Here is a 13732-nt window from a genome sequence, read left to right as displayed (position 1 = left end):
CTAAGACAAGACACCCACAAACAAACTTGTGCAGTATGACAATATATATACCAATAACAACAATAAAAGAAACAAGACAAGTAATTTTGGGAAGGGGACATGCTGAGGGGATCACAAGATAAAGGATCACAACAGAATTAAGGACTTTGATCAACTGATATAATTAGAACAGATAAGGACAAGTAACCACAGCAAAAGAAATTACACGGCATCACCCTTCGTGCTTTTACTCTCAGCCTCACCATATGAATCAATAGAAACGGCACGACATCACCCTTCGTGCATTGACTCTCTCATAACATGGCACGACATCACCCTTCGTGCATTAACACTCATAATATGGCACAACATCACCCTTCGTGCATTAACACTCACAAAACATGGCACGACATCACCCTTTGTGCATTAACACTCTCCCTCACCAGAACAAGGAACAATAACAACAGGGAGATAGAAATATCAAGAACAAGTCTTATTTCAACATTTGGTTTCACAATGCCAACCTCAATTTTGAATCAACACTCAATCAATACCAAAATCAATAAATATGATAAGAACGATCAACATAACGATAAACTAGTCTAAGCATGAGTAATATGATCACGCAAAGCTACAATTTCATGAATAAGACTCACTCGCATGCTATAACTCGACAACAACGCATAGGTACTCGTCACCTCACCTATACGTTGTACCCAACATTTAAACACATAGCACATAGGCAAATAAGACCCAGTCCCTCAAGCCAAGGTTAACCATGATACTTACCTCGCTCCAACGGCCAAACTCAAGGCTCAACCATAGCTTATCCCTTCAAACAAGCCTCCAGACCAATAAAATCTAGCAAATTACCAATCAAACGATTCAATTTAAGCCTTAGGAACTACCCACGATTGCAAAGAATTCAATTTAGGCCATTTTTGAAAAAGTCAACACCCGGGTCCGCTTGGTCCAAACCCGAAATACGAACCAAAACCCGATCACCCATTCACTCCCGAGCCCGGTTATATAATTGGTTTTGGAATCCGACCTCAATTTGAGGTCTAAATCCCCAATTTTTGAAATCCCTAGTTTCTACCCAAAAATCCCCAATTCCACCGTGAAAACCTTAGATTCTAGGTTGAAATCTTGCAAAATATAGTGAAAGATTGGAAGAAACTAGTTTAGAATCACTTACCTATGATTTGAGGAAGAAAAGTTCTTTGAAAAATCGCCTCTCGTGTTTTAGGTTTTTAACATTCGAAGAATGGGAGAAAAATCCCGTCTAAGTCACTTTTACACAGCTGCAGATGCGACAAATGCGACCTGGGCTTCGCAAATGCGAACCTGTCGCATTTCTGCTGCCTTGGCAAATGCGAACATTTTATTCGCAAATGCGATGCTGGAGGATCGCAAATGCGGCCTCCTTCTTCGCAAATGCGAAGATCCGATCCCTTCCCTCAGACCAACTTCGCAAATGCGGGGTCTTCTTCGCAAATACGAGATTTGCAGGTTTGATGCACGCCAGTTATGATTTCTAAGTTCATTTCACTCCATAGCCTATCTAAAACGCACCCGAGCGGGCTCCAAACTAAACATGCACACAAGTCTTAAAACATCATACGAACTTGCTCGTGCGATCAAATCGCCAAAATAACACCTAGAACTACGATTTTAGCACCGAATCGAATGTCGAGAAAACTTTGAAACTTCTAATTTCTCAACCGCACGTCCGAATCACGTCGAACCAATTCCGTTCCTCATCAAATTTCACAGACAAGTCATAAAATCATATTGGACCTATACCGAGCACCGGAACCAGAATACGGACCCGGTATCAACAAGGCCAAACATCAATCAATTCTTAAAAACTATTAGATTTTCAAACTTTTAATTTTCAATAAAAATTCATAACTCAAGCTAGGGACCTCAGAATTCGATTCCGGACATACGCCGAAAAGGTCCCATATTTCAATACGGACCCATCGGGACTGTCAAAACACGAATTCGGGTCCTTTTACTCGAAACGATGACCGGAGTCAACTAAAATTAACTTTTAAGGCAAAAATTCTTGTTTTTATTAGCTTTTAGCATATAACCTTCCAGGTCAATATCCGGACTGCGCATGCAAATCGAGGAAGGCTAGAATGAGGTTCTAAAGGCATCGAAACACAGAGTTTGGTTCAAAATGATAAGATGACCTATCGGGTCATCACAGTGTTCTTGTTTGATGTTTTACAAAAAAGTACCAAAAATTAATGAAATCGAAGAGAAACGAAGCACTTGTATAGCATCAAAAAAAGTAAGAATATAGTTACTTTTTATAGAAGTCTTTAAGGACAATGTTTTATAAAATGAATAACAACCACTTGTGTTATGTAAAACATATAGATTTACATTTAAATTATTTAACTTATGTCAGTTACAAATCTGCCAAACACCACTTTTCCCGCCTTATATATATCCTGTATTACTATCACATACTCATCAAATTTTACGTTTAGCCAAAAATACAAGAATGTAGAGATATTTGTTGTGAAAAAATCCATATTTACACAAACAAACAATTGCCTCAAGGTACTGTAACAAGGCAAAGAGAAAAAAGAAAAGAGAAGAGAGAACAAGACTCGAGAAACGTCGCAGCTACCACGATCGTAAGCACTCTAACATTTGCAAAACCATCTAAAGATCGGTCGTGCACGAGCCAGGATGCATCAGATTCTATTTAAATAGGTTGAGTTTTGCTCATCTATTCATATCTTACGAGACTATAACAACACAATTTGTCGATCGAACCAGAATGAACTGTCGCCTTAAAAGAGGTAATAGAAGAAATTGCACTGTCGAAAAGACTACTTACTTATTTGCACGTTTCACATTTCCTGCTTTTTTGTCCTCAAATGGAGACAATTGAAGTTCTTACGAGGGGAAATCGTTGTTTTTTCTTTCTCAAATAGAGTTTTAGATGTCTTTTTTTTTTTCGGTGTTAAAGTTTGTCAATTTCTTGAGCACCAACCTAGTGTAATCTCTCAAATGGTGTCTGGGAAGGGTACGTAGAGTGTATGCTAACCTTGCCCCTACCTTCAAGAAGGCAGAGAGGCTCTTTTCGGTAGACCCTCAGCCCAAATCAATTTCTTGAGATTGAAAATATATGTATATTTTTATTTGGTACATTTATTGTGCAGAAGCCAAAAATGCAATTATGTTCTCTCTGGTTTCTAAACCTGGCGAAGTTCATCCCATCCATTCTGAATTCATGTTCATTCAGAGAAATTCTCAATCAACTTCAATTTCTAAAACTAAGTTAGCGTTTGGACATAGATTTGGTTAAAACTTAAAAAAAAATATTTTTGAAGATGAGATGAAAAATATTTTTTGGAAGTTAAAAAATTCAACTTCAAAAACTGCCCAAAAACTGATCACTTTTTATAATCAAACAATGTTTTTAAAACATTTTTGAAAAAAAAAAAAAGTTATGGCCATACAGGAGCTAAAAAATTGTGGTATCTCAACAAATATCTGAACATTTGTTCTAACCCGCTTCTTTTGGGCCTCACGATTTGTTCGTTTAGGCTTTAATCCAAAATGCACCTCAAGAGTTCAATTCTGGACTTTTGTTCCAATATTTTTTGATTTTTATAGTGAATGACTGTTATACACTTATAACAATATTTGATGTTATAATATTTTTTGGATATTATAGATAAAAATTATCCAATTTTTTTTCATGTTACGTATAAAAGTTAAGAAAATTATTCAAATTTAAAATCTCACTAGTTAAATATTGAAGAAAGCTAATACATTATTAATAAATTCATAAATAAAAGTATAAGATTTAAACTCTAAGGCAGATATTTTAAAGCTACCTAAAAATAAATTTTTTCAAGGTTGATGGAAGAATTTTATAATTGTAGCTTGTCACGTAGATTTCATTCTCTTACTAGCGACACTTGAATGGGCGAAAATTCATGCCCAAATTTTCAGCAAAAAGGTATCTAATAGTTTTTCCTTGAAGACAATCTAAGAGTTTAACAATTAAATTTTCTATTTTAATATTTTTTGGAATTTGTCCAATGAAAAAGATATCATGTGCAAATCTTCAATTTTTTTTTTTTTTTTATCTTATCCAAGATAGACACTTTATTTAATGGAAAAGATTGTGTGCATATTTTTAGAATTATTATTAGTAATCGTAAAGATTCTATTTGGCTGTTATAGAGGGATAGAGAGTTCTGATATAAATATGACCATTGTTGTTATAAGTAAAAAGTTATTATCGAGAGGTAAAATATAACTTAAAAAATCGGTAAAATATAACTTAAAAAATCGGTAAAATATAACTTAAAATATAACTAAAGCACAAATACAGATGTGAACAATTTAAACAAAATGACTGAAGTAACACATCCAAGGCAGGTTGTATCCTCTTGAAGTACTATCTGGACTCATGTTAACCTCAAGTTGGTGACTTAAGTATTCTAGGAAATTTGTGATACTACACATTTAAGCAGATAGTTGGTAATCATATACATTTTGTATTGGTTATTTGTCATTTTCAGTGTACAAGAATGGCCGAGAAGGAAGTTACATTAACAGAGAATGTTAAAAGCCCAGTATCCGAATTCTTTAGAGATCTAAGGTACTTGTTAAAGTTTTTGCCTTTTATTTTTTATTTTCTTGGTCATTAAGTTATCAATCTGAAATCTGCAAGAACTTTAAGATTGTCATTTCTTTTCTTGAATGAGCCTGAGAAAAATATTTTCTGGAAAATTTTAAGTTATATACACCATAGCATATGTTACATCATCAGGTCACCTTTACCTTCTTGAACAGAGTTGGTCTGCTTATAAGAAAATTCCGTTAGATTCGGCCAAGAGTAACCATGAAAAAACTTCTTCTTTACGTAGAAATATAGAGAATAAGCACCTTAAACTAAATTCAAAACTTGTCTCAGTATGGCAGGAAGCTCTTAATTTATTTTATACATTACTTTCTTTTCAAGGTTCGGTGACCCTCTTTAGATCATTCTGTAATATTCCAGTGGTTACCGCAAATAATGACGTCATAGCTCCTGAAAAGTAATAACAATCAAAGCCGTAGGTGAGTATTCAAATAAAGGGGAGAACCTTGCTATCAACAAAGGCCCTCGGAAGAGCCTGAAGTAGAGAAACCTACAAATAAATAAAAAATACTGCTGTAGTAGGTTGTAGATTGCCGTATTTTCAAGATTACAAATCTCATATTTTAAGGAGATTTACCTGTAAATATCATTTGGGCGAACTAATAGTGTAAAAAGATTTCTTGCCCTCATGGTGTATATAAACTTAAACTCTTTTTGGAAATGAATTTACATTTACAAGAAAAGTAGTCTAATAAGAATTGACTGCATTTGTAAGAGCCCTGTGCTTTTCCAAAATTAATTGAATATCTGTATGCAAAGCCACTTCTGATATACATGGAGAGTAAGTTGTAATGGAGTAGGAGATGAAAGTTTCTTGAGTGTCAAAGTAAACGAGATTTTCCCTTCTAAGTTTCTTTTAATTATTATTTTTTTTTTTTTTTTTGTGAGCAGATCAATATTTAAATTGGATGAGCTTGGCCAAGAAATAGCAAGAATAGCCCTACCTGCAGCACTAGCTTTGACAGCAGATCCTGTTGCATCTCTGGTTGATACAGCATTCATTGGCCATATAGGTATCAACTTCACAATTTTAATTTCAATGTATTCCATTCATGACGTAACCGGTAAAGTTGCTACTAAGTGACCAGGAGGCCACGGGTTTGAGCCGTAGAAACAGCCTCTTGCAGAAATGCAGGGTAAGGCTGCGTACAATAGACCCTTGTGGCCCAGCCCTTCCTGGGACCCCACGTATAGCGGGAGCTTAGTGCACCGGGCTGCCCTTTTTTAGTGTAGAGAAATTTTATATTATGCGATCTGTCTTATTTTCAGGTTTACTAATTGCACCTTTTATGGACATCTAACTGTCGTTATCATTTCGATGATTTGATAGTATAAAAATTCTTTTTCGCTGTCAGTGTCAAGAAGTAATTAAACTCAGCACAAAAAGTGGTGATCATAGGTCATAGTTATCAACTAGGTTGACCATTAAGCAAAACAGGTTTTGAATCAACATAAACTCTACATTTATCGATACAGGTCCAATTGAGCAGGCTGCTGTGGGAGTTTCAATTGCTGTATTCAATCAAGCATCAAAGATTGCAATATTCCCCTTGGTCAGTGTAACAACTTCTTTCGTCGCTGAGGAAGATACCATCACGAAAGCAAGCCTAGACCTGCAAGATGATAAAAGCAAGGAGCAGAATGAAGGAGATGCTGAAGCATTGGATACCGATTCACCATCAAACAGTGAAAGCAAAAGCCTGATACCTAAAAATGGTATGTCGAAAAATGAAAATCCAGGCTCAGGTTCTCGTTATTCCTTGTGCTTTTGATAATAACACTATCTTTTCTTTTACCTGCAGATTCTACAGGGAGTGTATGCAAGTCCGAAAAGATGGCTTCTAGCTTTGAGGTTGTGAAGCCTAAGCCCGAAAAGAGGCACATTCCATCCGCCTCGGCTGCATTAATTATTGGCGCTGTCCTTGGCATCATCCAAGCAGCATTTCTAATTGCTGGAGCAAAGCCTTTATTAAAGTTCATGGGAATCAAACCTGTAAGTTGATCTCTGCATAAACAGGAGAGGGAGAGAAATATCTCTTCTTCTTTTTTCCAATGGAATACAGATTCTTGTATCCTGCTCCCAACTGTTGGTGCCATTTTCTTTTGCCTTTTTTTTTTGTTGATAATCGTGCTTATTGCTACTGCTCCTTTTCATTTTGTCCTTGAGCCGGGGTCTTGAGAAATAGCCTCTCTACCTCCATGAGGTAGGGATAAGGTCTGCGTACACACTACCCTCCCCAGACCCCACTTGTGGGATTATACTGATATGTTGTTGTTGTTATTGTTGTTGTAATCGTGGTGTCCGAGGCAGCTTGCCCGCACCTCGACTAATTTCACTAGATATCTACTATTTCCCACTAGTACAGGTACTAGGTAACTCTGTCCAACTTGGACGGATGAGAAGAAATTACCTGGTGTTTTTGTCTCCGCTGGAATTTGAACCTCATGGTTCTCAATCCACTTCATTGACCACTAGACTATTTTCTTTCGCTTTTCCTTTTTGCGGCAATTGGTGAAGGGGGTTGAGAGGCCTCTCATAGTTTTAATTTCTGGTTATATGTGATAATTTTACAGGGCTCGGCTATGTCAAAACCAGCAGAAGATTACCTAAGATTGAGATCACTTGGTGCACCAGCAGTTCTACTCTCATTAGCAATGCAAGGAGTATTTCGAGGATTTAAAGACACAAAAACTCCATTATTTGCAACTGGTAAGCAATTAAGAATATGTGACAGAATCAAGCTTACTAGGAAGAGGTTAATTAAATTTGACTTAGTTCTTAGTTTTCTGTGTGTTTTTTGACATCATACAGTGGCTGGAGATTTGGCAAATATTATTTTGGACCCGATATTCATGTTTGTTTTCCATCTTGGTGTCCGAGGTGCTGCAATTGCTCATGTAATTTCTCAGTGAGTAGATTCTAATCTCTACTGAAAGATAAAATTGTGAGGCAACAGTTCCACTGATCGATGTTTTCCGAAATACTAAGACATATGTTCTAATTTGAATTGGTATAGGTACCTAATTTCAGTTATACTGTTTTGGAGACTAATGGAAAAGGTTGATCTTGTACCTCCTAGTCTCAAATATCTTCAATTTGCTCGTTTTCTTAAAAATGGTGAGGATTTTCTCTGATGCTGTATATATATTGCTAAGCAATATTTGTCAATATAAAATAAGCAATGTTTTTCTTTCTTTCCACTTATATTGTTCACTGATTCTTACTACCAAGTGTTTTAGTAAATCCAAACTCCTGAAAACATAAGATAAAACACTGGAATTTCCATAAGATCTGATCCTAGTCCTAGTGGCAGAGGCAGAATTTTCGCTGGAGGGATTCAAACAAATTAAAAGAGACTATGGCCTAGTGGGAATTATACCAGTGACCTAACAAAGGTTTTGAACCCCCTTGACCACTGAGCCATGCATTTGGGCTATGTCAAGGGAATTCAAAATATAATATACAGAGGTACAAACTGGATTTTGTTCCGCCCCCTAAATCCGCCGCTGCCTAGTCCAAGAGGATCTCCCTAAGAGAATGCAAAAGATCTCATCTATTACATTTTCAGCGCAAAATCATCGAAGGAACATGATTTTTACATTTGATACTATGGTCAGAGTATGCGTTTAAGTTGGTACTCTGATGACTATATTTAGATAATCTGTGATATCAAACCTTCTGAACTTTCGCCGTCCATTTGTTCGCTGACATGTTGAACCACTTCCTAATTTCAGGCTTCCTATTGTTAGTGAGGGTCATAGCAGTGACATTCTGTGTAACATTAGCTGCATCGTTGGCTGCAAGATTAGGACCCACACAAATGGCTGCATTTCAGGTCTGCTTGCAGGTTTGGCTAGCTACATCTCTTCTAGCTGATGGCTTAGCTGTTGCTGGCCAGGTGAGATATGATTTCTCATATCAACATCTTTTCGCCTGTCTCAGATAAACTAAACTAACACAGGCATATATAATACAGAGGCGGACCAGGATTTGAAGCTTATGGGTTGAGAACTCTAGTCTGTTTAAGTTATAGGGTTCTAAGTTAATAATTTGTACATATTCAATGAATTTCGTAAGATAAATACAGGGTTTGGACCTAAGCTATTGGGTCCAACCGAACCCATATTCCGCATTCTAGCTCCGTCCATATAGGCTTGTAACTACTAAAACAGAAGAAAGGGAGTATTTGCTCCCAAAATCCACAATGCTTGGCTCCTTGAGTGGCATTTTAGGAAGTTAGCTAGCAGCACAACTTAGAACCCAACGAACAATTTTATTTGAAGGATAAGTCTATAGACTAATAATTTACTCAAAGTTGAGGATCTCTACATATGTCCATCATATTGTTTTAAATATCTCAAACGAAACACATTTGTACTTTCATATTCACCACCACGCGAAAGCATATGTGAACAAACTTCAAATTTTCAATGTTCCTTCCCCCTTTCAGGCAATACTAGCAAGTGCATTTGCTCAAGAAGACTTCAGTAGGTGTACTGCAACAGCATCAAGGGTGTTACAGGTACTAATGTTGTTCAATAACAGAGAATTCACATATATTTCCAGTAGCAAATGAGCTAGTAACCGTGAAGTTCTTAAAAAGTGCAGTTGGGAGTAGTTCTAGGGTTGATACTAGCACTCACACTTGGAGTTGGTTTACACTATGGAGCAAGAGTATTCACAAAAGACGTCGATGTCTTACACCTAATTGGCATTGGTATTCCGGTAATCACCATCTATAAACATGTCATTCATACACTTACAAATCTTTCACAGTGAAAGACTTGGTTTAGAACTTACCAATTCTTCCAATTTCAGTTCGTCGCAGCAACTCAACCAATCAATTGCCTCGCCTTTGTCTTTGACGGTGTAAACTTTGGCGCATCTGACTTTGCATATTCTGCATACTCGATGGTAAGCTCACAATGACATATTCGTTTCTTTCTGTCAACACATAATAAACATACTATACTAAAAATTCCAATTATCTTTCCTGAGCCGAGGGTCTACCAGAAACAACCTCTGTGCCTTCTTAAAGGTAAAGGTAAGGACTGCGTACACTTTATCCTCCCCACACCCCACTTGTGGGACTACACTGGATATGTTGCTGTACTATGCTCAAATTGGTCCCACAAGTTTCAACAAGAAAGCAATAGATATAAAACTTTTTTTCTATATTGTTAAAGATTATAGCATTGCAACATTAGTCTTAACTCGATGAATAAAATCTTCCAAATAGAGAAGGACTCGCTAGAAGATAAAAATCTTTTTTCGTGATGGTCTAAGAATATTGAAATTATTTTAACTTATCCGGATGAAAGTAAACAGTTAGTAACAAGAATTCATGTGATCTTCAGCTTACAGTGGCTATTTTCAGCATTGTGTTCTTGCTCATACTTTCATCAAGTTTTGGATTTATTGGAATTTGGGTAGCTCTAACCATCTATATGAGCCTAAGAGCTTTAGCTGGTTTCGGGAGGTAAGTATCCTAAACAACACAGATTTACGCGACCACAGGAAAGCTAAAGCATAATTTGTTTATTTTCTGCTTAACCATTTGCAGGATAGGCACTGGAACTGGACCCTGGAAGTTCCTCAAGAGCTGAAAGTCTCTGTTAGACTGCTAATTATTATAGACACGCACACACTTTCATGCAGTAAATTTGTACAGTAACCTGAAATTCTTTATAAGGACCAAAGAAGCATTGGAGAGACCTTATAACGCAATTTTGTTCATTGGTGTATGTATTCCGATCTTTAGCTGAGCCCTATCGGAAACAACCTCTCTATCTATTCAGGGTAAGGGTAAGGCTGCATACATACTACCTCCCCAGACCCCACTTGTGGGAATACACTCGGTTGTTATTGTTATTGTTGTTGGTGTATGTGTTCCTAGTGCTTTGTAGAATAGATTTGTACTCTTTAGTGCCATTAGGAAAATTCTCAATAAAAGTTGGGTAGATGAAGATTCTTTTGTAGTTTGAGGAAATAGGAAAAAATGTATATGTACACAGTGCTCTTTTCCTTCCATTTCATTTAATTCAATCAACACTAGTAAATGCAACCATTTTGTTTATTTTCCCTCGAAGAAAACCAAGTTCCTCCAACACAATTTATTTGAAACATTAAGAAATTTAACATCTTTCTTGATTACAAAGCAGTTATCTTTTACATTTTGTCATTCTTATAAATTGTTGTAAGCTCTAGTTTGTACAAAAAGTAAATACTTTTTGTACTCCAATACAAGACAGGGGAATGATAAGTTATGATGGAAGGCTGAAAGCACATTGAGCGCATGGTATGAATCGTTTCGGGTTTATAACTAGAACCTAAGTTGCTCGGACTCTTCATTTTCGGTGCTGCACCCGTGTCGACACGGCGTGGGTGTGGGTATGGGATCCATACCGGATCTTGTCAACCGACTTTGGGTACTTTGACCAAATTCGACGGAAAAATTCAGGACAAATACAATAATTATTGGAATCAAAACAAAAGCTACGGTGAAATTGAAGAAAATGGAATATCTTGTATACAGAAATTTCTGCTTCTCGGATTCTCTGGTTGATTAATATTTTCTCCTTCTCGGATTACCTTGTAAGTTTTTCACATAATGTCTCGTAATATAGATATATTTTTGTAACTCTATTTTTAGATATTTGAAGTATTTTTAGCCAAATACCCGCACCTGTATCTGTATCTGAATCCGTACACCCCGAATCTTAAAACTTAGACCATGAAGGATCCAACCTCTAGATCCGCACTGGTATCAGGCACCCGCACCCGAGTCCGAGCAACTTAGACTAGAACCACTCCTTTTATAGATCCACCTCACATCAATAACCCGAACCCTGCCACCTATAGGTAGTCTTAACTTTGACAGTTATACTTTAGGAGTTGGTTAGTGCCAAAAAAGTGATGAGACCAGGCACAAAATCACATTTAAAATGGGAAAAAAAACTCTAGCGAATTCCTTGTTGACTTCAAAACTCCAAAAGAAGAAAAAGTTCGAGAAAACAAACTTCCCTAAACTGACAAGATTTGACAAAAAGGTAAATTGCAACTCAATCTCTTCCTTTGTTGATCTTCATTCTTCATATATATCGGAGTCTGAAAGTCCTATCTAATTGCAATTTAATGGAAACATCAACCAATTATTCTCCAAAATTTGTCATTCTTCAACCAGAGTCCTACGACATGAACGAACCATACAACTCAAAACAAATTTCCACATGGGATGATAAGCATGTGTATATTGCAGGGGAAGCCTACTTCCTGTGCAACACAGTTCCAAAAATGTCACTGTTAAAACTGACAACAACAACAACAACTAACAAACCCAGTGAGTTCTCACAACTCACAAGTGGGGTCTGGGAAGAAAGTGTGTACGCAAACCTAATCATTATCCTGGGAGAACCACAGGTAAAACTGACAAATAAAATAATAGCTAAGAAACTACGATACACTATTTGTGAAATATGTTAGTAAGAGGATATTCCACCACTACGAACAAACACATTCTCGCACTTGATGTCTCTGTGGATTATTTTAGGATTCCAAGCCATTTCTTTCATATTTAGGTAACACCATTTTCATTCTTAATCAATTATTTCGATGAATTATCTGTTCAAGACCTAAGAAGATTATGTGAACACTTAATTGAGATCTCACTCATTAGACCACCAAGTTCGGGATGGATTGATGTAGTTCCTCTACAACTCTTGGACGTTGTTGGGATGCCACATTCAATCAACATCTTAGAAAATTTCACAAAACCTTTTATCACTTAATTTTGATTTCACGGATACAAGTTCATGGTTTCCTTTAACTACATTCATCCTGGGAAGATATTGAGCTTCAAGAAACACTAAACAATCTTAATAATACACAAATAGGCCCGAGTTGGACATCCAATTGCTTCGATTTTGTCCTAGTAAAGCCCCTAGGGTCATACTTTTTTTAATTAACGAGTCTCAATATTCACAATTTAATGACTATGCAATCAATCATATGGAAACCCCAGATCTAGCCTCAGTCCTCATTATAGGCCATCATTGATAGGATTACGTTTAAGTTTCAATGATGACAATATTATGTTATATTTTCAGGACAAACAAAAAGGAAAGATGAAGATGCTTGGCAAGATTGCTACTGGATTCAAAATAAGGGAAGAATAAAGATTCAGTTACTGCATTAATGATTAATCAAGAAGCAGATTAACTCATCCTCAATCAAGGAAAGAATGAAGATTCAGTTACTGCATTAATGATCAATCAAGAAGCAGATTGACTCGTCCTCAATCAAGGGAACTCAGATTACCAATCATGGTCACTCCAGTTTTGAAGACCGCGCTTGCGAATTAATCTCTCCTTGAATTCAGCTGTGACAAGGAAGGTCACATTCAAATCTGGGCCAGTCAAAGAGCAAGATTCGAAGAGGCACCCCTTGGGTCAAATCCCTTAATTAAAGATCCTGTGCCTCCAATTTTGAAAAGGACTCAACGACTCTTTTCTCTTCTATAAGAAGGCTGCTCTCTCAAGAAGAAGATCACGCAACTACACAAAGTGTATTCCAAATCTATCTACTTCTTAGTTCAAACACTATAATTCTGAGTTATCAGTATCTCAAAAGATAGAGAGATTTAGAGTACAAAAGAAAGTTGTGTCAACTGATTAGAACTCAAGTGCTGATTCTGTACGTTGGTGGTAAACGCAAAAGAAAACCATCAATATTGTAACTTTATTTAAAGATCTTAAGGGAACCCTTGTGATCCAAGGGAAACTGGATGTAAGTACCACAACGGTACCGAACCAGTATAAATCGTGTGTGTCTTACTATTTCTCTTTACTGCTCTTACTGTCTTGTGGTTAGTCAACTAATACTTATATTAGTCGACCAAATTTTAATTAGGCAACAATTCACCCCCCCCCCCCCTTTCAATTGGTATCAGAGTAAGGCTCACAATCTATGCTTTACCGCTAGTGAGAAAAAGATCGATAGGTCCAACACTGTTGTCGGTGCTCTCTTTCAAGAAGGAACCTCTCAAGTTCGACCTTCTTACTTCAATGGTCAGC

General features: G+C 36.8%; 1 protein-coding gene across 3 annotated transcripts; it reads left to right on the top strand.

Annotated features, from left to right (window-relative positions):
* On the top strand, positions 2527–10742 carry LOC109230427 (protein DETOXIFICATION 42-like). 3 transcript variants are annotated; one of them, XM_019395942.1, is made up of 14 exons: positions 2527–2801; positions 4539–4618; positions 5552–5673; positions 6137–6376; positions 6463–6653; positions 7235–7370; positions 7473–7569; positions 7678–7778; positions 8396–8559; positions 9112–9183; positions 9270–9386; positions 9480–9575; positions 10039–10140; positions 10225–10742. In XM_019395942.1, the coding sequence occupies exons 2-14, from the start codon at positions 4548–4550 to the stop codon at positions 10333–10335; spliced, it is 1620 nt and encodes a 539-aa protein (XP_019251487.1). In that variant the 5' UTR covers positions 2527–2801; positions 4539–4547; the 3' UTR covers positions 10336–10742. The 3 variants fall into 3 exon arrangements, with proteins under 3 accessions (XP_019251487.1, XP_019251483.1, XP_019251491.1); XM_019395938.1 differs by lacking the exon at positions 2527–2801 and having other exon boundaries at positions 4460–4618; XM_019395946.1 differs by lacking the exon at positions 2527–2801 and having other exon boundaries at positions 4460–4618; positions 10019–10140.

Source organism: Nicotiana attenuata, chromosome 1 (assembly GCF_001879085.1).
Source record: "Nicotiana attenuata strain UT chromosome 1, NIATTr2, whole genome shotgun sequence".
Lineage (NCBI taxonomy): Eukaryota > Viridiplantae > Streptophyta > Magnoliopsida > Solanales > Solanaceae > Nicotiana > Nicotiana attenuata.
The sequence above is the reverse complement of the archived record's forward strand: the minus strand, read 5'-3'. Positions and strand labels throughout refer to the sequence as shown.